Raw genomic sequence first — 26,660 nt, forward strand, 5'->3', positions numbered from 1 at the left:
GGCTGGTCTAGCACGGCGGGGGGGTGTCGGTACGCGCGCGGTGTGGTGGGGCTCGTGTACGGCGGGTCGGGAGGGGGCGCGCACGTTACGGGTGTGTGTGCCCGCCAGGTGTAGATGACCCACCACCGCTCGGCTGATGCTGTGGTGGCATCAGAACTTGTTGCTGGAAACAAACACATATATTTTAATTATCCTTTATTAAAGTAACCATTAAGAGAGTCTGAGTGAGCAGTTGTACATACCTGTAGTGTATGTGGGTGGTGCGGCGGCGAGGCTGTGGGCGGCGCATGGTTGAGGTATGCCACGTGAGGGTGGTGATGGTGATGGTGGTGGGAGCCCGGCCCCATCAGCGGGCACAGCACCTATACTCGTTAATACCACACCTACATTTTATTGTTACACGCACTTTATAGAACATAATACCAATAATCTACTGTTTCTTAGGTGGAATATTTGTTAATAATCGTGTTTACTTAATATATGTTTGTTGAACAGTACCTGGAATGGCGGCTGCTGGTAGTGATGGTGTGGGTGCGGGTGGGGATGTGGGTGCGGGGTGTGGGCGGGCGAGGGCGGCGGGTACAGAGCGGGGGACGCGGCTGCGGGGGATGGAGCCTGCGGAGCGTACGCCGCGCCCTCGCCCACGCCCACCCCGCCGCCTACGCCCACTCCCACGCCGGCCGCCACGCCCACGCCGGGGGCCACGCCTCCGCCGTACATTCTCATCTGAAATTTTAGTAATATTTAGTTAAGACACTAACTCCTGCCTTATCTTAATCACTTTTTTATTTTTATGCATTTTATAGTTATTTCTGTTGACAGTTACATATTGTGAAATATTTAATGAACTCACCATGTGCTGATACTGCAGCGCTGGCTGGGGCTGGTGCGCAGGGTGTGCAGGATGTCCGGGGTGTGGATGCGGGTGGGGGTGGGGGTAGGGCACGAAGGGTTGCATGGGCGCCGGCGCCAGCAGCGGCTGCCCTGTCGCCGCAGCAACTTGCACACCAGAACCCACGCCGACTATAGTGACATTACGTAAAATTTTTAGTACATATAACATAGGGTAATTTTTTTTTGTAAATGCGATAGTTAAAGAATATCTTTTACTGTCACATTCAGTCTTTAATTGGTCACTAATGACCCTCAGTGTTTATTTACTATAAGAACTTAACACTAAGAGAACCACGCTTATAGTAATGGTTACATAAGCAATTCTTCTGTAGGGTTTTCATACAAAATAAGAAAATACACCACCCTTAGTGATAATTTAACGACACGAAAAATAAAAAAAAACATCATATAATTTGTTTTTAATGTTACCTTTTCTGAAATTTCTCTGTTGCTGTGCAGGCAGAGGTGCGTGTTGCCCCGCAGCACCTGCAACTGCCGCCCCGCCCCCCATTGCAGCACCGTACAGCTGGGAATCAAACATTACCTTTACATTACCTGTTTTAATAGACGTTATTCCTGTATCAGGTTAAATCAAAACGCAATGAAAACGGAACACAACAAATCCATTCACAAACATATCAAACAAAATTCACGGAGTTAGTTTGAAGACTGTATCTTTGTGATCTCTAAATTAATATCTGTATGAAAATAAACCTAAAACCAATAGCTTAAGGTTCATTTTACAATAGCAAACAACAATATGATCAAAATGGTGTGTGAACAAACACAACACATATCGGTATTGTGGAAATATACGTTAAGAAAAAACAAGATTGTTTACTTGTTTTTATATTAAAAAAAATCTATTAATATTTTTTTTGTAGGAAACCAACAGCTATTTTTACAAATAGAAACATTTTAGACAAATATTATAATAAAGTCACATTTACGAAATGACACTTAAAAAATGACTTGATGAGCTAACAATGTTATTGTTTTTTATTTTTTCAAATTACAGGTTTTTTTGTACCGAAAAATTATATTGGAAAATTATAACAATAGTTATATCAAATAAAACATAATATCTTAATAATAAAAATGGTTAAAACATGTCAACTAGTCAAATTAACCGGCTGATAATTTCAATGGCAAGATATTAGACAAGGTCGCGCACCGGACGAGGAAAATGATAACGAACAATGATAGATTGCGTTCAACATGTTAATTATATTAATAAATCATAAAAGATAAAGACCTTGGACCTTGTACAGTTAATTCGCCTCTCACTTCAACTGAGAACGTTTTTTTTAATATATAACAAGCAAACGGCCACCTGAATTTGCCGAAATTGTGAGTCGACCGTTGCCCATAATTATGCGCAAATGTAGATGAAAGAGCGCAATGTAGGGAAAGAGGATATTTGCCATTACTATGCTCCCCCTCTTTCGCCAAATCCACTTCCCCTTCCTATCCTTTCCTAATAAGAAAAGAGTGGGAAGGAAAAGAGGTCTAAAATTAGGTCTCCGGCACTTTAGTGAACTCCCCCTGAACCAGTGAAGAGTGGAGAAAATATACTTTGAAAAGTACCTTAATCTCTAGATTACGGTGATAAAATAATTGAAAGTTTTTAAAAGAGTAATTCTGTTAATTGAACAACCTTTTTCATACATATTGAGGTTATCAGCCATATGCTAAAGCAGACATCTATTTTTTATAATCTTGCACTTCGACTTCGAAAAGAAAACGAATGAGATTTTTCTTAATACGCCCCTTTCTATGTGAACCAAAAAAATTGCCTCCTTTGCAAACAAACCAGGAGACTATGATTATATTAGGTTAATAATGATAACAAGATAGTAAATTAAACCAGTCTCATTACGATATGATTCCGATTAAGTCGTCATTTTAAATCACGTGAAATATAATCGTAATATATACTATGAAAATATATTATTGAATTTCAAACATAACATAATATATAAAAGAGTCTTCTAAAGAATATTACAAAATGTGGATACTTTGGGTGTTATTAATTTTGACTATAATAAAACTTTATAACAAACTGACAACCGGCAAATGTTACTGTGACAACATAATGACAGGCAAAGTGGTGATAGTGACAGGAGCTAGTAGAGGTTTAGGTTACGAGACCGCATTAGATCTAGCAAGAAGAGGTGCAAAGGTTATTGTCACATGTCGAGATGATATCAGAGGTAAGCAAGCCGTGGAAACAATTATCAGTTGTACAAAAAATAAATTCGTAAGATATATTCAACTTGATTTATCTTCTTTAAAATCTGTTAGGAAATTTGTTAAAGAATTTAAAAGCACAGAAGCTAAATTGGACGTATTGATAAATAACGCAGGTGCTATTTTTACTAAAAGGGATAAAACTGAAGATGGATTAATGAGAGATATGCAAGTCAATTATTTCGCTCCTTTCCTTTTAACAATTTTATTAATTCCGATATTAAAAAAATCGTCTCCGAGTCGTATCGTTATCGTGTCGTCTGCGTTGCACAAGCTTGGAGTTGTATCAGAAAACTGGTGTGACACAGAAGGCTATTTTCAAGCGTATGCTAATAGTAAGCTATGCAATGTTCTATTTAGCAATGAGCTAGCAAGAAGATTGGAGGGTTCTGGTGTTGTGGTGAACAGTCTGAACCCTGGGCAAGTGAACACCTCGTTTTATAGAAGTACCACAATCTTGGAGAAGATGAGGAGCCTCGTGTTGTATACATTCTTTAAGAGTCCAGAGGAAGGAGCTCAGACCTCTATATTCCTTGCGGTTTCAGATGAATGTGATTACGTAAGTGGGAGATATTACGAAGACTGCAAAGAAAGTAGCGTCTCTCTTAAAGCCAAGGATAAGGATTTGGCAGCTAAATTGTGGTCGATGTCGGAAAAATTAGTGAAATTATCACCCGAAGAGGTTATCTAACCGTTAGTTACCACTGTTGAAGCACATTGTCAAAACATCTCAGTTTTTTATGAATAACTCTGATGACAATGTTTTTGTACGAGTGTGAAAACCCATACTTAATTTCTTTCATTTGTTAAAAAATAATGGTAATAAAAATGGAAGACTTGATTGTTTGTTTGCATTAAATAGACTCTGAAACGACTGAATTTTGAAAAATTCTGTCACTGTTGAGAAACTACACTATCTCAGGTGACTTAGGCTATATTTTTTATTAGATATTTTTTAATTTCGCACAGACAAAGCCGCGGGCAACTGTTAAGTCATTTATAAATATATGTCCGTAATACTCTTGATTACATAATACATTCATCCGTAGTCTGATAAAAGCAAATATGTAAAATATATTTTAATATCTAATGTCTAGAAATTCTGATTTCTTTTACTCTATAAAAAAATCACTTTTAAATCAAAAAAGGATCATAAGTCAAATACCCGGCCTTTTAGAAAGGAAGAGTTAGAACTTTTAAGAGATGTAACTCTTTTCGTCTGATGTATATTGATAACTTAAGAAAAAAAAGTTTTATTTCAATAACGTTAGTTCAAAGATCAATTAGTACACTAATAAATATAAGATTAGCAAGAAAACTGCACAAAACATCGTTAGTATTCACTCTCAATTACAAAAACATTGTTAATTTTATTAAAATTGGAAAAAAATCGAAAAATCAAGTTACGTATTTCTTCAAAGAACAATAATTTTTTTTTAATAAAACTGAAAAACTTTTTTAGGGGTCGTCTATTAATGACGTGTTTTTTTTTAGGAATCTTTAGACCTCCACCCCTCTTCTGGTGAGGTAAGTAATAAAACCTCCATGTACTTAAATCACGTGTATTTTTTTAGTACTAAGTAATGTTGAAATACAGTGTAAACTCTTTATAACGCTATCCTTTATAACAATAAACTCCCTGTAACGTTGAAGTGAGCCCAACTTGTTTGGTTTGCGTTAAAACCCACATATCGAAACACTCTTTATAGCGATACGCCATTCTCTATTACGAAGAAATGTGTTCATATTTGTAGACAGTAAATATTTATTATCGGTATTATTGTTTATGTTATTTTATCTTGTTAATTTGGTTGTCTTTTTGTTCACTCCATATAACGATAACTCTCTATAACGACAAAAAATGATCAGTCCCTTGAGTTTCGCTATAAAGAGTTTACACTGTATTCAAAAATGTATAAATTTATGTCATCAGTCAAAAAATATTTACACGTCATATTTTACTTTATCCCCTCCCCCCCTTCCTCGTGATGTTTTGTTATTTTTTCGGAACCCCTTTTTTTAATATCACATTATTAATACACGATCCCTTATTTAAGTTTATAGATATTTATACGTCGGATTATATTTTTATTTAACTGATCTCAAATCATTACTAAACCTACACTAAATAGCCAGTAATTGTAGCCTTAAGTGTATATTTAGTTAAAACACTTCACTAAGCGGTTATTTAATGACTCCGAATTGAGATTGCAGCAAAATTTAGTTATGGATGTCGTTATTGGGGGGCCATTCATAAATTACGTCACACCAATTTCATTATTTCTTTACCCCTCCCCCGACAATGTCACTGTTGGTCATATTTGTAACACCCCCCCTCTATCTATTGTCACAATATTTTACAAAAAAAAATGTCAACAAGGCGCAATGTGGCAAGAATTAACAAAATAAAATTTGTGAGCCCTCCCCGCTCCTTGTCACACAATGTCATACTTTGTCGACCCAAATGATGTTGTGACATAATTTATGACAGTTGTTATTGTGTTAAAAGGTGGCATGTGATTGAACACGGCTCACCGTGTCATGTCTGTCGCGCTTGTCCTGCACCAGCAGTATGGGGGGTCCGTACTGCCGGCACTCGCAACTCATCTCCATCTGTCACCAGCCCCACTCATTAAACGCAACCATTCAACTCTATACCATTCTCTTTATTTATATACATTTCTTAATATTGTTATCTCTGTTTTATCTAAAATAAAAAGAGGGATGAAGATATTTTTATAGAGATTTTGGTCTCAGAAACCAAACATTATTCGGATTTAATCTAATTTTAGAAATGATATATTTCATACAACACTCAAAAAAGCTGGGTTTGTATGTTTGTGTGTGTGTGTGTTGGTGGGGGGTTGTATACTCACAGGGTGGGGGTGGGGGAGGTAGGCGGGAGGTTGTTGCGCGGCTGCTGCGGCCGCTGCCACCATCGCGTACGCCGGCACTGCCGCCACCTGGTGTGCGAACTGTACACAAATCTCTATTAGTTACACTCATAGTTCAACCTAATGTATACATAATAAAGTGGCACACTAGTAAGCGAACACCTAAATTCGATGAAATGGCGACTGCACAAAAAGCCAATATTTCCACTTATTATTATCATCCTTTCCTTATAGCAAAAGGTTGGGAAGAAAAGGTGGACTAAAGTGAGTCCTCCGGCACTCACACTCATCAGATTGTAAGCAGAATGACTTCCACTTCAAAGCCTGTCTTCTGTGTGGTAAAATACCACGACAATAGAAGACAGTTAGTGATTATCAGATCAAGATAATGCGTAAATCTATCTATATATATAAAAGAAAGTTGTGTTAGTTACACCATTTATAACTCAAGAACGGCTGAATCGATTTGACTGAAAATTGGTGGGCAGGTAGCTTAGAACCAGGAATAGGACATAGGATAATTTTTACCCCGTTTTCTTTTTTTTTTTTTTTTTTTTTTTATTCCGCGCGGACGGAGTCGCGGGTAAAAGTTAGTTCTGATATAAAAAATTTAAACATATTGTATAATAAACTGAAGAAAGGATAGATACAGCGTGTGTTAATATACATACCATGTGTGGAGGTGGAGGGTGTGGTGCGGGCACGTAGCTGACGCCGGCGCCCATCACGCCCATGTTCACGCCCACACCCATGCCCACGCCCATGCCCACCGGAGTGCCCGGCGTATGCGGACTAACAAACAGATAATCACATTATTAAATTCCAAGTTTGTTGCCTCCCTTTAATGTTAAAAGGATGGACTGAAAATTTATATTAGTCTTTGACATTGTATTCTCTTCCCCTGCAAAATCTATTTTTTTTGTATACAGTGGGAAGGGGAATATGACTTATCATCATCAGCTGACTATACATCCCCACTGATGGTCTCAGAACCTATCCCAAGTTAGAGGTGACTAGGCCATAATATGACTTAAATTGAGAATAATTGTACATTTGCTGATTACTACAATTTTAATGATGTCGATGTATGGTGTGAAAGGAGATATGAGTAAAGAAGTCATCATCAGTATATATCCCTACTGAGGAGTTTAAACTCAACCCTTAGTAAGGGTGACTAGGCCATAGACAACCTCGCTGGCCAAGTGCGGGTTGACTTCACACATATTATTGAATTTCTTCTCAGATATGCACAGCATCACTGATGTTTTCCTTCACCGTAAGAAAATTGGATAAATATACATATATGTAAAGAGATAAATACAACACAACGTAAGGAAGTGCGAAAGTTTAAATGGATGGAAGTTTGTTTGAAGGTATCTCCGGAACAGTTGAACGGATCTTGATGAAATTTGGCATAGACGTAGAACATAGTCTGGAAGAACACATAGGCTAATTTTTTTTTTATTCCAGTAACAGAATGATAACAATTGTAAAATTGTGTATATGAATGTTACCGGCTGGGGTTTGGTGTGCTGGGGCTGCGCGGTGTGAACGGCTTGGCACTGGGGTTGAACTCCTTGGCATTAGGGTTGAGGGTTGACTTCTTGAGTGTGGCGGTGGCGCGGTCGACACCTGGTGACACAGATGACGGTGGTGACGACGACGATGGTGACTGCTCATCGGACACCGGCTCCTCTGGCTTTGGTACTGGTGGCGGCTGTTACAATAAATTTTATTCTTAATGCCACATTCAAAATCAAGATTACTTATAGAAATTTTGAATAGTCGTAATAAATAAACCCCTTTGTACACAACAATACGTAAATCTTCGTCACTAGGCGATTTTAGTCGTCAAGCGACTTACACAATGTAATAATCTTAACGCTGGGTACACAGCGCACAGGGCGATTCTTACGACGCAACCATACAATAGTTTCAACCGTTTTTTAGCCGACTTCAAAAAGAAGGAGGTTATCAATTCGACTGAATTTTTTTTTTTTTTTTTTATGTGTGTTATATTGCCTTGTGTAAGAAGGGCCTAAGTTTAATGTAGATAGTGACCTTATGTGCAGCAGGAGGAGTGTGCTGCTTTGGTGGACGTTCTCGCTTGGGCAGGGGGTCAGAGGGCGCGCCCGCGTTTGCTGACACCTCGGGCGGGCTCGGCGCCGGCGGGGGCAGCTGCTAACACATGCAATAACTTTGTATAATATATAAAACACGAGTCCCAAGAATTTGTATACATTCGTTGAAGGAATGGCATATGTCTGACTCTTCCATAAAAATATCCCAAATTACATTTCATGAGTGGCAACACAGTCTCTAGATCACAAATTCCGAAATATATAGCCTTTGAGTGATTTTTATGCCGTGGATTAAAGGTCCCACCTCCGTCGATTTTAGATAGGCTACATAGCTACAATAGCAGATGTCTATGGCGGAGGTCGCTTCGCCATTTCGGCGAATTCAAGTGGCCGTTTGCTAATCTTGTATAAATCTATCATGTCGTACCGGTGGCTGCGTATTGACCGGCGGCTGGTGGGGCTGGTGGGGCTGGTGAGGCTGATGGGGCTGGTGCGGCTGGTGCACAGGGTGGGGCATGTGCTGCGGGTGTGTTGCGTGCGGCGGGTGCTGCGGGTGCGGCTGCTGCGCCTGCTGATGCGGAGGAGCACCAGAGGATACCAGCTTGAACTCCTGACCGAATTTGCGGAGCTCCTGGTGATAAGAGAGAGAATTTTATTAAAGGGACAGTCAAACTACATTATCAGGCGACATTAAAACTTTCAATTTTAAGTTAAAATTTTTAAAACACTAGCTGTCGCCTGCGACTCTGTCGGTGCGGAATTAAGATTTATTAGTTTGAAGCGTATGCGCTATTCCAAATTTCATCAAGATCCGTTCAGCCATTTTGGAGTTCCTATAAACTAATTAGTACTATAAACGTAGCATAATTGCATATACTCACCTGCACTTCATCTGCGCGTCGCTCCCGTGGTTCACGCAGCTCCCGTGGGTCACGAGGGTCACGTGGGTCACGAGGGTCACGTGGGTCACGAGGATCTCGCGGGTCACGTGGATCCCGTAAGTCGCGTGGATCCCGTAGATCGCGCGGATCCCTTAAGTCGCGTGGATCTCGTGGCTCTCGGGGCTCCCGTGGCTCTGGTGGGGCTTGAGTCCTGGCGCGGGGCTCCGCTGGCACCGCATTCTGTTAACAAAGTACATGTCTAAATTTTAAAAAATAAAAATGGAGAACGTGAATTCATCCGCGTACCTTTATTACAAACAAAAATATAACTTATGTATATACAATAAGGCAGTAACTCACATGATGATGGTGCGAAGGGAAGCCTTGCCTGGTGATAGGCGGCCCTCTGGGATCACCGTTCATCTTGCCTGTTTGCGGCCTGTTGGAACATTAAAATGTTAACACACATTTTACGTGTCATATATATTTTATAAAAAAAATACCTAAAGAAACACATAATTAATGTTTCGATAATGGTAATATTAATTTAACATATTACGGCTACTGTTATTTTTTAATTTAGTTTAAGCATGAGATGTGATTGTGTCATAGTGTGTCATGTAACTCACTGTGCGTGGTGGGGGAAGGGTGGGGGTGCGTGGTAGCCGCCCGCTTGTGCCGCGTAGCTCTTATTGCCGGGGCCCGCACCGCTCGGGAGTCCGCCATTGCTCGCACCAGACTGACAAAATATACATTATATTATCAGAAAATATGTTTTACTTTATTACGATATAGATTTAACCAAAAATAACAAATTAGGTGTTTACTTTTTTTAGCTTTATTTGTCGCTTTTTTAATACAAAAAGATAGAAGACGGGAAAAGTTTAAATACTAAAATACTTTGAATACTAAAATGAAGTCATAAATGTTGCTATTTATCCATACCGGTGTGTCATCCATCCGTCGGTCGGAGGGGGGCGTGAGATGGTGCCGTGGGGGGCGGTGCTCCTTCTCCTTGGGCGGGGCGTGGGGCGCGTGTGGCCCGTGCGGGGCGTGCGCGGGGTGCGACGGGTGTCCAGGGTGCGGGAAGTTGCCCGGCTTGCCGCTGCCCGGTCCATTACCGGGGGAGGAGCCACCGCCGTTGCCCGACACTGGCTTCACTAATTTACCACCCTAGTAGAAAAACAATCCATACTTAGTAATACTTGATAACAATACAATGTGTTACTGGTTGTATGTATTTCTGTATGTTTTACCTGCAAATGCTTCCGTTTATTGGGTATAACATATTTGCCGGGCGCCTGTCCGTCCTGCGGCCGCACCACGGCTGCAAAGCGCTCTTCCTCGTCACCATTCTCCAGTTCAATGCGCGCCTTGTACGACGGCGTGCTCTCAATCTCAGCAGCTATCTCTTCCGCTTTAGCCTCGGCATCTCTGCACAAAAAAAAATTACATTTAAATATACTATACTATACTATTACATAGATACACTAACCTAAATAAAATTACATATTAATGTAATTAGCTAGTGTTATACCTGTAATCCTGTGTGTCCTTCCTCTGCAAAGGCAGCGTGTACCCTGCTAGCGAGTGGTCATAGGTGCTATGCACTCCGTACACCTCCTCGTTCTTGCGGAACATGTCGTTGGCGTCCCAGCCGTTAGCGCGGTGGTCCAGCTCGAGCTCGTCGAGGCGAGCGTCTCCGTTCAGAGAGGGCGCGTCTCCGCCCTCGCCGTCGCAACCGTCCCAAGGTTCTAGGTGACGCTCTTCTGCTGTACGACCATTGCCTAATAACACAACATAGAACATAGTCATCTTGAGTTTTAACCTAACCTAACACCTGTTAAAAACTCATACTGTTATCTAATGTAAGAGTACACCTTTAAATCCGAAATTATCTCAAGCATATTGAGTAATCAATTGGCGTCTTAAAATATTTACTGACAATCTTTTGTTGCATCAAAGTCAAAGATCAAAGAACCACTCAACTGTGATCTCTTAATTATAAAAATAATTAATATAAAGTACATCATTGGTTGCAAAATTTAACAAATAAACAAATAGCAGGCGAAGAAAAGGGTTACAACTATAAAGGGGTTCCAAAAAAGTGGAATAAGATAAAATACTGACCATTAAACTTGCTAATGGCCGTATCGGTCTGGAATACATCGTGCGTGGCGTACTCTAAGTCCGAGTCCTTGGCACGGATGGACACCACGTCCTGGGGCTTGAAGATCAACTTCTCCACCACGGAGTCAACCGCGACCACGCCCTCTTGGTCCACGCGGTGCGCTACCTCTAGCACAACCTACAAACATATTATACATTTAATAACAAAAAATATTGACAAAAACTAATACGAGGAATTTTTTTTTTACACTACTTTCATTTCTCCAAACCCTTAAATCAATTATCAAGAATATATAGCCATTCAAAGAAATTAAATACAATAAATAAAAAAATTAAATCAATCAAAACGATTCTAATGTGTGTTATTTTAAATCGCTTGCAAAATGTTATGTTTTAATTAAAAATATATTTGGTATTTAAGGTATTTGCATCTTCCACTCCTTGACATTACATGGCGACCTTGCCCGGGCCTTACTGTGCGAGCATTACATCGGATTAGGGATGCCGAGGTCAAAAAGCTAGGCTTATGTACTATCATTATTATATACTAGCGGTCACCCACGACTTCGTCAGTGCAGAATTTTAAAAACAACCTATAATATTCCCGCGTGCATCAGCCAGCTACATTCCCGTGAAAATCCCGTCTAAATCAGTCCAACAGTTCCGGACGAAAAAAAAAACACAAAATTGTTTTTTCGTCATCACCTAAACAAATACATAATGTGTACGCAAAATATTTTTTTTTCGATATTACATACAGACACTCTAATTTTATTAATATGTATACATATAAATATATAGATAACAGAATATCAACGTCATCACGATGACCATATATCTAGCTTTGACTTCGTTGGTGTGAAATAAAAAAACTGAGTTTTTTTGTTATTTAATCACGTGGAAAGCAAAAACAAATCTATCCCACAGGGTTCGATCATTTGCAGAGTTTAAATGTCTAGTTGCGCCCTGACCGTAATCTACTTCTGTGCTAAATTTTATTCAAATCCGTACAGCCGTTTTGAAGTGAAATGGTAACAAAATAATCCATTGAAACAATCAAAATTAGCTTACAAATTTCAACACCATTTATTTAATAACAAAATACATTAGCATATTACATCTTTGACACTTTTAAATGATGGATTTAAAACATTATCGCGTTAGGAAACCGGAAGGAAATGATAACACGCATAGATAATTCAAGTATAAAAGTTTATGTACCTAAGTTCCATTTTAACAGCATATAGCCTATACAATTTAACAGATTTTGAAGACTGCGATGTCATTCGATTGAAATTCTTCCCCTGAGTGTCACAGGAGTACGTAGGAACCATTGTAGGTCCTTGAGAAGTAGAGGCAGACCATTAAAGCACTCGCCTATTGATATATGAACGACCAAAAGTTCCCCAACTTATGTTCACTCAAAGTATTTTGGACTGTAACACGTTAAAATTAAAGTATAAATTACTCTGTTATGTATTGGGAGAGCATTTTTTGTTGTACGACATATTATGGTAATAAATAATCACAAGTGTGTACGAAACTTTATACTTCGTATACAAAGGGGCCATTGTTTAGGCTGCAGATAAGTATTTTAACGTAGTCGACTCTTAAGTTTAAAGGTGAAGTGATATTTTCCTTAAAAAATCCACTTTAAGAACTTACACCACTTAACAAAAAGTAAACCAACTTAAAACCATAAATTAAACATAGAGGATAGAAAAATAACTATAAATGGGAAAGGTTAAAAAAATAACAATCAAAATCGATCACAGTTTCAATCGCCATTTGTATAACCGCACTCAGAGTTAAGTGGTCCCACTGATTTTATATTTCCCATACTAAAAACACTCAGGACCACCCTTAGTGAAGTCTAACGAGAGTACGATAGCAGGAGAGAGTAGAGCAGACAACAAACACTACATGCAGTACGCGCACTACGTCATAGCGAGTATCGATTGACCGGTACTGCAAGCAGCCACACCCATATCTCACGTAACGTAATTGATGATAGTTAAACACAGGCTGAGTACATTCATAATTAGGAAATCAATCACTGCAATTTTAATATAAAACACACATGTAACCAAAAGGGGGTAGACAGAGATTGCTCAATTTTAAGACGCATTAGTTTTCATTAATTCTACTCTGCATTATAATACCCTAATATTATAATACCTTTTTGGAGGGTAGTCCGACTTTATATTGATCTAGCTGACATGGCAAACGTTTTGTTTTACATATAAATTTATATTATTTCTAAGGAATTTTTAATTTAAATTTTATCCAAAGGATTATGAAAAATAGATAGTAACCGATTCTCAAACCTACTGAATATTTATATAAAATTTCATAAAATTCGGTCAATCTGTTTCGGAGGAGAATGGTAACAAACATCGTGACACGAGAAATTTATATATATCACACTAGTATAAAGTATATTGGTGTATATTCAGTCGTATTATTCTTCTACAATGTTAAATTATATAAATTTTAACAGGTCGGACATCGACACTACAATCTTCTCATCTTATCACCTTTCTAGGAAATGAAACAGTAACAGCGCATTATCCACAAAGCAAATGAAACTCTATAGCTATTCAAAATAAAGTCGAATGTTGTTAGATAATTAATATGGTAAACGAGAAGCAATTTGCATGCTCAGATAACTGTTTAGGTGTTGAGTAACAATGAAGTAGACGCAAGAATGTAAGCATTTTGTTCCTTAGTAAAAACTTAGACGTGTCAACAATGTATGCCAATATAAAGGTTTTTTGTCCCATTTGGGTTCAAATAGACGTCATAAATTGCGACATTAATATCTACTACTAGTTTTACCCGCGACTCCGTCCGCGCTGAATAAAAAAAAATGCACACAAGATAAAAAAGTTCCTATGTCCGTCTCCTAGTTCTAAGCTACCTCGCCATCAATTTCCAGCTAAATCAGTTCGACCGATCTTGAGTTATAAATAGTGTAACTAAAACGACTTTCTTTTATATATATAGATTTACCTTCTTCGATGTATACAATGTACCATACTTGGTATGTATTAGTTTAATTCTACCATTTGTCATTAGAATAAAAAAAACGTATAAACGAGAACGTGAAAAAAAAACCATTTCTTCCAGTCCATTGACAACTGACGCCAACTATCGGTGGTAACGAGTACTAGACGGTTATCGTCCGACAAAGGTTGGAGTTTACCAGGTCGACATCACTTTCGTTTTCGAAACAATCCCGAAATGATAAATCCATTCATAATCGTATTTATGGCACGGAAATGTTATATGTTTCTTAAAATATTGTTTTATTTGTAATACATTTTAATTGATAAGGAAATATTTTTTACTTTTATATACAATCTTTTGTTTTATTAAAAAATTGAGATTGTTGTCGCACCGTTTTTATTAAATAACGATGAGAAATTTACAATTTTCTACAACAAAGATGACTATGTCTAATATAACAGTGAAGAGATTAATGTTACTAATAAAAAAAATTAAAAAAAAACTTTTAGTATTTCATTTTAATTATTTAATAGAACTAAAAATTACAAAAAAGATCAAGTCAAGACGATTCAAAACGAGACCTAATTCGATGAGGTTGTGTCGTTTCATGACGAAGATCAAATAGACAACCTTCCAACTACATCCATTGTTTACTTAATTAATCTTACTAGTATTATAAATGCGAATGTTTGGATGGATGGATGGATGTTTGAAGGTATCTCAGGAACGGCCCAACAGATCTTGATGAAATTTGGCACAGATTGTAAAACATAGTCTGGAAGAACACATACTTATTCAGTTATTTTTAAATATCGCGCGGACGGAGTCGCGGGCAAAAACTAGTATATAGCGTCAGAATTTTTTTCATACATAACTACATTAAAAGACAACCTTAGTAATAAATGATTTTGAGTGTGGCAGTAACAAATGAATTAACACAATTTGTTTTTTTTAAAAATCCAAAAACCCGACTAACTGTTCCTTATGGCACTATGGAAATATGAATCAAATTGACACTACTCTTTTTTTACAACCACTCAATCTTTTAGGCTTAGGCTGTCACAAAGATATTTACATACATACAAAAAAAAACTTGTGAGCCGTCATGGGACGCCTGGCAGATGTGAAACATCGTGTGTAATTAAATAAATAATAATGAAAATGACAATGGAAATGACAATGATAATGACAATGACAATGAAAATGACAATGAAAATGAAAATGACAATGATAATGACAATGATAATGACAATGAAAATGACAATGATAATGACAATGTAAATGACAATGAAAATGAAAATGACAATGATGATGACAATGATAATAATATTATATACCTCAGTATAGCTTGGCGACCCGTCGCCACGGCAAGCGTCGCCAACCCAACGATTCGGTTTACAAGTGATCCTACAGATGTTTCACATCAAAAACCACCAACATAAAAACAAACTTAAATACGCGCGAAAAACATAACCTCTTGTCATCTAGTCAGTAGGAAAGAAATAAACGTTACATTACGACGAAAGGCAACGCAATTGCAATTTTAGTTAACAAATTGATGAGCATGGTACCGTTTGGATTATTTAATATAGCAACGTCGATGAAAATTCTAGTCAAGACTAGAAATTTCTAAAATGTAGAACAAAATTTCAGTATAAAGGACTCAGTTCCGAGAGACGTGTTCACAGAATGGCGAATTAAGCTCACACAGCCGAGGATTTTGTTTAATAGACGATTCAAAACTCGAATTAAAGCGCTTTAATATTCACGCAATCCGCGTTCATCATTATCAGCCTGGGTTTGTCCACTGCTGGACGTAGGCCTCCCCCATCGATTGCCACAATGCCCGGTCCTGTGCCGCCCGCATCCAGTGCACTCCCGCAACCTTGACCAGGTCATCGGTCCACCTTGCAGGAGGCCTACCCACGCGTTATCCTCAGCGTAATCCGCGTTACTCAGATATTAATAAAGAAGTCCTGAAAAAAAAAAAATATCTCCGCCTTCTAAATTAAAATATGCTTTAAATATTTTAGTAAATGAAATATGGCGGTTAAGTTAATTTAGACTACTAGGATCATCACTGTATATTAAAGTATACTGTGGTTTAATACCAAGCACCGAAAAATCAGACGCAAATATATTTTTACTGACTTTTAAAAAAACAGTTAGCAAACCTTAGCTAAAGTGACTAACCCACTTCCCTAATTAAAAAAAGAACAATCCCCAACGCCCATGACCCAGAAGCCGTGAAGACAGATTACAGATTCTCACTCCCCTGTTTTACATACATAGATTTATATCTGCGACCTTTACACGAATTGCAAATATCATTGAACAGTAATCGAGCTAATCTAATGATCATGCATTGAACAAATGAGTCGATATGACTAAGGAGGTACAACACTTGAATAGGCATTTTGAGAAAAAGAAAACTCTCATTTTCCCAGGTGTAAATTCTACCCAATTAATTGCTAAATGCTAACCTTTCCATATCCTTCGGTATCCCTTCCATATCTATATCCATTTAAAACAGATCTTCTTATGACGAAAACAGGTTGTTGAAGCAACATTATCCAAACATTTATTTCACGCAAGAAAACACTAGAAAATATTTCTAATATCCAGCACAACTCACATTTAGCACAAAATGGTGCCTAGTATTCAACAATCGAGCGTTACAGAATTCTGCAGGCATTCTAACAGGGATTGATTCGCAAAGGTCCCCGGCGGGGAGTTTGCGCGGGTCGGGGGCCGGACAGAGGCCGGGGGAGGGGGAGGTGGAAAGGAGCGCAGCCGGTGCGTGTATCGATCCGACCCAGTTTGCAGCGCGGCCGGGCCAGCGGGGGAGGCGGGGCGCAGAGGGGGAGAGGATGCACTTCACCAGCCCCGGCCCAAATGTATCGCCTATTACGTCCATGTCCTATATCCGTGAATATTTTACACATGCTAATATGTCCATTGTAAATCGCCACATCTAATTTAAATTACCCCCTTTTCAAAATGAATCGTTTCCTCAGACCCCCCCCCCCCATGGCCAAATTATCTTCTTTTAAGATCAGTTATTGTTATTACTATTTTTCATTTTGACTTAAGTCAATAGAAGAAGACAGAGTGAGAATTAGCAATAGTTCAATATCGACCACTTTGGGAATCCCTGCTCATAGATCATAAATTATCCAAGACTTAAAGCAATTATAGAGTGGACATTCAAAAAGTTTCCCACAAACCTCTCAAAACCATCAGAAGCAAACAAATGCAACTTTACATGCGGGCGTTGTCAAACCACACTTGCTACCTTGTAGTAACATGTCATGGATAACATTTAGATTTTCTATCTGTAGCACTTCTAATTACAAGCTTCATGCAATATAGAAGCAATCTGTAGGATAATACGGCTTTTCCACGAGTTAAAATTTTACTTAATACGACTTCAGCTTCCAAAAAGCTATGCTAAATAGATTGATTTGGTAATATACAATTTTAGACTTTTGTTCACCCTTCATTGTATTAGCGTAGGACTGACGTCTCTGATAGTTCAGCGACCGCGTCAAACCAAACCTAAGGTCGTCGGTTCGATGACACCACGTCTAAATTTTCTGTCTGCAAAAACTTGTGTATAGCAAAGGGCGTCAGACGTCTCAAGAATCATACGTTAAGGTTAGCGATCTCTAAACTTAATAAAGTGTCGCCGTTAAAATTGATCGTCCTTTTTTTTGTTCTTAAATAGATCGATTCTAGACAGTCTTGCCCGAATACTGAAACGTTACTTAAATATCTCCTTTCGTAAGCATTGCTTACAATTTAACAGACGTCAAAATTTAAGTGGTATACACAAACGCAAATCAAGACGCGTACGTACGTGTAAGCGCGTGATTCCGTAAGTAGACGTATTATTTTTACGTCATGGCAACATCCTTTGTTTTCGGTCAAAGAGTGTATAAAAAATACTTGTTCTCGATTACGTTTTCTTAAAATTCACTTTACGTATCCGTTTCACGCAGCATGGCTTGGACAACCTATAGTTGTAAGACGTGCTCATTCCCAAATAGTAAAGAAATTTATAAAAATTTATAAAAATACTAAATAATCAAAAATCAAAGAAGGTTATTAAAAAATATCCTTTCTGTTTAAAGTATTTTTAAATAAAAAAAATTAAAAAATTTGACCATACTTTTGTAGAATGGAAAGCATCTGGCGTTATGTTTTGACAAGTTTAAATTAATAAAATTTTAATAAATCATAATATCATCAAGACACTTTTTAAGCAGTTTAAGCGGGCGCAGACAGATGTCGCTACAAACCTATTTCGATTCGATTTCGATATATTCTCGTTCAGTCGGCATTTTTATATAAATACTAGCTGTCGCCCGCGACTCCGTTCGTGCGCAGTTAAAAAAAACTTTATAGGGGTATGAATAATAGATTTTGGCCGATTCTCAGACCTACTGAATATGCTCACAAAATTTCTTGAAAATCGGTCAAGCCATTTCGGAGGAATACGGGAACGAACATTGTGACATGAGAATTTTATTTGTCCGAATGCGATGATTATGATGAAGCAGACATGTTAACACCTTAGATTTTAACTTTTAAGATAGCCCGCGACCACTCTTAAATTGTTGGCGTACTTAAGTCGACATGACAGTTCTTTTGACAGCAAAATGTCGTTGAGTGACGATCCAGTATATGAAATGTGATATTGAGTGGCCTTTAAGCATGGTACGACTTGAGTGGCATCAAAGTTGAGATGCGTCTTTAACTGACTTACGAAAATTCCATATTGGAGTTTAAGCGTGGTCTTATAATTTAAGACGCTCTTACATATTTAAGTGACGTTTCAGTATTCGGGCATTAGACTGTCTAATATATGCCCGAATACTGAAACGTTACTTAAATATCTCGTTTCGTAAGCATTGCTTACAATTTAACAGACGTCAAAATTTAAGTGGAATACACAAACGCAAATCAAGACATGTAAGCGCGTGATTCCGTAAGTAGACGTATTATTTTTACGTCATGGCAACATCCTTTGTTTTCGGTCAAAGAGTGTATAAAAAATACTTGTTCTCGATTACGATTTCTTAAAATTCACTTTACGTATCCGTTTCACGCAGCATGGCTTGGACAACCTATAGTTGTAAGACGTGTTCATTCCCAAATAGTAAAGAAAATTAAAATAAAAATACTAAATAATCAAAAATCAAAGAAGGTTGTTAAAAAATATCCTTTCTGTTTAAAGTATTTTTAAATAAAAAGAAAATTAAAAAATTTGACCATACTTTTGTAGAATGGAAAGCATCTGGCGTTATGTTTTGACAAGTTTAAATTAATAAAATTTTAATAAATCATCAAGACACTTTTTAAGCAGTTTAAGCGGGCGCAGACAGATGTCGCTACAAACCTATTTGCGATTTCGATATATTCTCGTTCAGTCGGCATTTTTATATAAATACTAGCTGTCGCCCGCGACTCCGTTCGCACGCAGTTAAAAAAACTTTATAGGGGTATGAATAATAGATTTTGGCCGATTCTCAGACCTACTGAATATGCTCACAAAATTTCATGAGAATCGGTCAAGCCATTTCGGAGGAGTACGGGAACGAACATTGTGACATGAGAATTTTATTTGTCCGAATGCGATGATAATGATGAAGCAGACATGTTAACACCTTAGATTTTCACTTTTAAGATAGCTCGCGACCACTCTTAAATTGTTGGCGTACTTAAGTCGACATGACAGTTCTTTTGACAGCAAAATGTCGTTGAGTGACGATCCAGTATAAGAAATGTGATATTGAGTGGCCTTTAAGCATGGTACGACTTGAGTGGCATCAAAGTTGAGATGCGTCTTTAACTGACTTACGAAAATTCCATATTGGAGTTTAAGCGTGGTCTTATAATTTAAGACGCTCTTACATATTTAAGTGACGTTTCAGTATTCGGGCAATAGAGAAATATGTTTAGGGATTGTTTAAATAATAATTAACGACTCTGATATCTATGTTGCGTTCAATTAAAACATGGTCTCGGACTCTGAGCCTGACCTGACAATCTGACACATTACAAATATAACCATTGTAGAAAACAATCTTTATCTTTTCCATTTCAATAATTGTATTTTAATAATAATCTATATAAAGGACACGATCTTGTTATATTTTCGATTATTATAGAGCATTACTCATCTACATCTCATTACTCATCTACATCTGAATACAATGTTAACGAAAGATACGAACAAACGATTAAAAGTACAAACGAATATACACAAGTTACATAACTCGTTTTAAGTTACTTCTTAACATATAAAAACTGACATATAACTTACTACTTAACGTTCTCTTGCATCCTCAGTACAATTTAGTTAAAAAGTAGAGCAACTGACCTCAAACTGGGCACTAAATGTCTTGAAAACGCCTTCCCAGAGGCTTCCCGACTGGGTGAGCACTTGCACGATGTCCCCAACGTGGGATGTGGCTGCGTGCATGAAGTGCGCGTTGCTGTAGACACCCTCCGCCACCACGCGGCCCCGAGGTGACCTGATACAAACACAATACCAAATTTACCATATTCGCAACATGTGGCTAAACTATGCTGACTATAGTTGTTAGGAAACGATGTAAGAACCTGGAAGTTCTTCTACCGAATTATATGTAAAAAAACATATATTAATAATTGTAACACAGAAATTATGTTAAGCATAAATTTGAAAAAGGTGATGGAGTCTTTAATTACTTATTACATATAACTAAGTTAAGGACTGACATGTCAACTACAGATGATGAACTGAGTTGAACTATATAATTCGCATAGCACAAAAGAACAAATTCATCGTGTGAGGCGAAGTAAAACGCATCAAATCTTATCGCAACTTGTCGAAAGCATGCGAAACTTATCTCCACTTACCGTATATTTCTGAGACCAAAATCTCAATTTAAAACATATTGTTATCGCTGTTTTGTCCAAGATAATGACAGGGATGACGATAATGTTTTATACAGATATAGATATATTGGTCTCAGAAACCCACGGTTAGACTAATAATATGTGGTCAGATATGCGCCCAGCCACATTAAAATTTTAGTTAAATCTTTTCGTCATAAACCTACAAGGAAATAAACGTAAGGAAATTTTCTTTTTGTATTAAATTTTTAAGGAAAAATTTCGTAATTTCTCAAAATTGCTTATTCAAATAACCATATAATAATACTGCATAAACACACAACACAAAATAAAATTTACTGATTATTTTGTGTTCTACTACAAAATTGACGCAATTTATTGTCCATATTGTATGCCTCATTCATTTATTAACTTGGTATTTATTTTTATGAACATAGTTATAAGGGTTTAAAAAATGAATTTATTTACAAAAAATTTACTAAATAACTGAACTAGTATCAGATGTTAAAGTGAAAACATTTAGTAATCCATCCAAAAATTGATAACTTTACCACTGTCCATAAAACCTATTCAAATTCATTCAAAGTCATTTCACTAGCTGAGAAAGTACATTTATGGTCTATGGATTTATTTTGGATAGATTAATTTAAATTGATACAAACATGTCTGTTATTAATAAATCTAATTACAGTATTATAAAAAGTATACATCGGTAATTTAGCACTATATCTTTCCCTTTCAGGCAGATCCAGATGCAGCCTCAAAACTAGATGGAAAGATGTAGTGCTAAAAGACATGAGTGAGTGCCAAGTCTCAGATGAAGATGTCGAGGACAGGGCGAGGTGGAGGAAACTGATTGGGAAAGCCGATCCCACCACCATGTGGGATACAAGCTAGGCAGAGAGAGAAAGAGTATTATAAAAAGTAAAATTGTTTAACTTAGTTTGTTATATTTAAGATTTCTATTAAATAAAAGAAAGTCGTGTTAGTTACACTATTTATAACTCAAGATCGGTGGAATTGATTTAGCTGAAAATTGATGGGGAAGTAGCTTAGAACTAGGAGACAGACATAGGATAATTTTTACCCCGTTTTCTATTTTTTATTCCGCGCGGACGGAGTCGCGGGCTAGTTTCTATTAAATTATGAGAGGGGAAACAAAATATGCTTTAAAACCACTTTTAGGTTAAAATAAACAAGGTTACCAAAAACCATTGGAAAATCTTATTTTAAAAATCAGTGATAAAGTTTCTCAACCTATAAACAAATAGAATGTAGAAAGATTTCTAAAATCTCTTTACATATTGCTGGTAACCATTCAATAACCATACTTGACCACTAGTACTATGTTCATGCATATTTGTTACTTACTGAAGCAGATAACTTTAATAGAAAACAATTAATCTATGTCCACACCATAGAGCGTGGTAAGAAATATATTCAACAATATAATTTTAAATTCAAATTTTGATCTAAATTCTTTAATTTCTAAATAGATATACCTGCATGTTGCAAGTCTAGCTTTCAAAGAAAGGAATGTCATTGATTTTAATAACTTAATTAAATTCAGTCTACAATAAAGTAAAAAACAACTTGAGAGCGTCGGTGGCTCAGGGGTTAAGCACTTGACTTGCAATCTGCAAGTCCTGGGTTTGAATCCCGCCATGTGCCAATGTGTTTTTTCGATTCTCGATTTACATATCATACATAGTACATTTATCCGACGTTCTTACGGTGACAGAAAACATCGTGATGCAACCTGCACATATCTGAGAAGAAATTCAAAGATATGTGTGAAGTCAACCAAACCGCACTGGGCCCGGGTTGTTGACTATGGCCTAGTCAAGTCAAATGTCCCCTCCTAAAAGTGTGGAAAGGGAAATAGTAAAGTTAGGCCTCAGGAATCCACACTCATCAGACAAAACATGAAATTGCTTCATGCCTCTCTTCTGTGTGGTTGTGGTGTTTCACCTGCCAAATCGGCCAAATATTGCAACAGATATTGTTACTACTGTTAAAATGTGAATATATCTCTAACATATGGCAACAATTTTATTATTCCATAGTTATCACCAAGCAACTGTTATTAAGCAATATTTATTCAATAATTAGCAAGTATAAATTTACAAAGAGAGGGCTAAAGTCCATATTTTGTACATAATAAGACATATAACAACAAATGTGTGCATAAATATTTTTTTAACCTTGTTATTTTACTTGCAAACTCTAACTATATATGAAACAGAATACTTAAAAAAAATTGATACAAATAACCACTACAAGAATAGTAATAGTAATACTAGCTGTCGCCCGCGACTCCGTCCGCGCGCAGTTAAAAAATGGGGGGGGGGGGGTTTATGAAAAATAGATGTTGGCCGATTCTCAGACCTACTGAATATGCTCACAAAATTTCATGAGAATCGGTCAAGCCGTTTCGGAGGATTACGGGAACGAAAACTGTGACACGAGAATTTTATATATTAGAGATATAAGCTATCATTATTATTTAGTTCAGTATATAAAATACATAATATAAATAAAGGCATTAAATTAATATTTCTGAATATGACTATCATAAAAACACCTTTTTCCATACAAATTCTCAACACAGAATGTCCATACATCACTATTAGCCATCATATCTGAATTCACCCCCTTCTATCCTCTTTCACACAATCCATCCATACTTTCTTTGGTCTTCCTCTATATGCGTAGTCATCCAAATTCAATCTAATTACATTCTTGTTTTTGTGATCAAAATCTCTTTGTATAACTCCATTCTATTGCTAACTTTATACATTAACTATGACTTGATATTTTATGAAATAGCAAAGAGATCATTACAATAGTAATTGCTTGTGAAACAACATTTTTATTTTCAATGCATAACTTGCATTATCATAAAAAAAACTACTGATAAGAAAAACATTATAGCTACTGTCACAAAATAAACAGTTGCTTTAGATAAGGGCATTTAAAATTGAACATGAGATGCTGTTTGAGTTTCCACCGCCAACACACTGGTATAAAAACAGTAATTTTGTTCAACTTTATTTATTCATCCCATTATTTCCGTCTAGAGATAGCTAGTCTACAATTTGTATTTTACTATATGTTTTTAACAAATTACCATAGGTCAATTACTTTGCATGCACACTTATTTGAGAGCTATAGTACATTTTACACAACTTACTTGCCATTTACACTAAACTAGCTTTTATCCGCGACTCCGTCCGCGCGGAACAAAAAAAAAGTTCCTATGTCCGTCTCCTAGTTCTAAGCTACCTCCCCATCAATTTTCAGCTAAATCAGTTTGACCGATCAAGATCGGTCATAAATAGTGTAACTACTCGGTTATAAACTACGTGATTCGGTTATAAATAGTGTAACTAACATGACTTTCTTTTATATATCTAGATAAGAAGTCATTCAATCTTATTAAACATTTGATAATATTGATATTGTAATTTTCAAATGAATGCTAATAAATCTTAAGTATAGATCCAAAAGCTTACTCAAAAATGTGGTTTCTGCAATTATATGCATATGCTTTCTAGCTCTAATACTTTCACTTTGTCTAAACTAAGCATTTTTGTTGTCTGTTAACTTTCATTTTTATGTTGTCCAAATAGCAGATCATTTTTATATCAAAAATAAAAAAAAAGATGATGAAGCAAAAATTCATACAGAAAAAAAAGTGGTCATATCATGTTCCAATCCAGCCTAAATATTATATATGATAAGCAAATGGCAGATTTGATACAAAAAATTATGAATTCCACAATTTTTTTAAAATTAGGTATCCATCTATATATATAAATGAAAGTTGTGTTAGTTACACTATTTATAACTCAAGATCAGTCAAACTGATTTAGCTGAAAATTGATGGGGAGGTAGCTTAGAACTAGGAGACTGACATAGGAACTTTTTATCTTGTGTGATTTTTTTTATTCCGCGCGGACGGAGTTACGGGTAAAAGCTAGTAATATTTAATTTCACTTTATCTGACAATTTTCACAAAATAACATAACATAATGGCCACCAAGTACAAAGTTTGAGGTTCGTTTGTTTACATTCTTTTGTCTATTTTAATTGCCATAGAAGGTTTTCTTAATAGCAAAAGTTATGTTAATTTTTTTTTTAAGGTTTTGTATATTTACCCTCTTTCATATAAAAGTTTGTAAGACTGGCGAAGAACAATAGTTATCACGGTTGAAACAGAATTAAATTGCTTTTGCTATTGTTTAAAATAAAAAAATAAATGATTTATCATATTGTTTCTGTTATGTAACACTGCAATTTTTTATCTATTTACCTCAATAATTGAAAAATTATGAAGTAGATTGATCACTGCTTTTTTGAATTGTCACAATAACAAAAAAAAAATACAACTTCAGTTTCACAAAAAGTAAGAAATTGTTTAATTCCTTTTGAATCATAGTGACAGCCAGTACTGAGTAAAAATATGATTTCAAAATGACAAAACAGAACAGCAATAGATAAAATGAGAAGATTTGAGAAAGCTCTGGAATTTTGCCAAAAATAATTAAAATGTGCACTTTAGAGCAAAGCCAAATTGATGCTGACAAAGTTCTCAGGCTGCAAAACTATTAGCTACTGGCTTGAAGGTATAATATTGATTAGGTACCGGTATTGATTAAATGTCGGAGCCTGCGAAAACTGCACTTTGATATAACCCAAAATCGTTGCAGCCGCTGAGATCAGCTGATCGCAGGCGACTATTCCGATAGTCGTCAGTACGCAGCAAAAGTAGGGCAAATATCTAAAGGCGGCTGCGGTCGTAGCTATTCCACTGCCTTCCCGCGGCGGCGTGTCCCGCGCCTTACACTACATACTTACGATCAACACTTTTGTTTACACTTTTTACTTTACACTAATCTCAAACAACTAAAATCTGTCAATTTGACAACGGGGACGGCAAGTAATCGCAAAGCCATCGACGTTTAGTTCGAATAACAAAGACATGTCACACCAATACTGAAAGTTAGCTAAACTATTCTTACCTCGGCGGCCCTTGGCGATTTTTGCGCTTGTTGTTCATATCTCCTTCGCCCGACTGCCCCGGCGGGTAGGCACCTTCTCGTCTGCGCGTAGGGACCGGAATTTTGGCTAATTATCACTTCTTTCTTTTACAACACAGTCCTTTCAACTTTCGCGGATGCACTTAACTGCAGTTGAAATTAAGAGTTAACACTCGAAATGCGACAACAGGGATACATCGAATTCACAAAAGTTGTTTGACATTTGCCAACAAATATAAATTAAAATATATTTGAATACAAAATCGCAGTTCGATTTATTCTCTGGTCTAATCCCAAAAAATAAACGGGTTGGCAGATTTCTCGTGCCTGCAATCAGCGCAGGAATACAACATGGCGCTGTGACGTTTTCATCAAAAGAATTGCAAAAATTACAACACGCTCGTAAAAACTTTAATCGTATATGTAACGCAAAAATAAATATGTTATGTTAATTTTGATATATTTTAAAAGTTACAATTTTTTCACCGTAAACTCCAATCTTATAAAAGGTTGGTGTTTGATCGACTTCCACTTGCGAACTTCCAATATGGCGGAAAAGAACTTGACTTATAAAAT

General features: G+C 36.8%; 2 protein-coding genes across 6 annotated transcripts; one reads left to right on the forward strand and one right to left on the reverse strand.

The window, feature by feature from the left end:
* Positions 1-26,624, reverse strand: LOC106712983 (ataxin-2 homolog). 5 transcript variants are annotated; one of them, XM_045683130.1, is made up of 20 exons: positions 26,067-26,624; positions 20,525-20,678; positions 11,131-11,308; positions 10,538-10,787; positions 10,257-10,434; positions 9,946-10,173; positions 9,630-9,739; positions 9,361-9,439; positions 9,001-9,240; positions 8,547-8,750; positions 8,100-8,216; positions 7,553-7,755; positions 6,710-6,830; positions 6,021-6,119; positions 5,680-5,757; positions 1,324-1,420; positions 854-1,023; positions 499-726; positions 243-362; positions 1-163 (listed from the first exon to the last, which is right to left on the reverse strand). In XM_045683130.1, the coding sequence occupies exons 1-20, from the start codon at positions 26,102-26,104 to the stop codon at positions 86-88; spliced, it is 2,970 nt and encodes a 989-aa protein (XP_045539086.1). In that variant the 5' UTR covers positions 26,105-26,624; the 3' UTR covers positions 1-85. The 5 variants fall into 5 exon arrangements, with proteins under 5 accessions (XP_045539086.1, XP_045539085.1, XP_045539087.1 ...); XM_045683129.1 differs by having other exon boundaries at positions 8,100-8,219; XM_045683131.1 differs by lacking the exon at positions 5,680-5,757 and having other exon boundaries at positions 8,100-8,219.
* Positions 2,903-3,867, forward strand: LOC106712991 (retinol dehydrogenase 14). Its single transcript, XM_045683134.1, has one exon. The coding sequence runs from the start codon at positions 2,903-2,905 to the stop codon at positions 3,833-3,835; it is 933 nt and encodes a 310-aa protein (XP_045539090.1). The 3' UTR covers positions 3,836-3,867.
* Positions 26,625-26,660: the final 36 nt, after the last annotated feature.

The sequence above is a fragment of the Papilio machaon genome, chromosome 21, assembly GCF_912999745.1.
Source record: "Papilio machaon chromosome 21, ilPapMach1.1, whole genome shotgun sequence".
In the NCBI taxonomy this organism is placed as follows: domain Eukaryota; kingdom Metazoa; phylum Arthropoda; class Insecta; order Lepidoptera; family Papilionidae; genus Papilio; species Papilio machaon.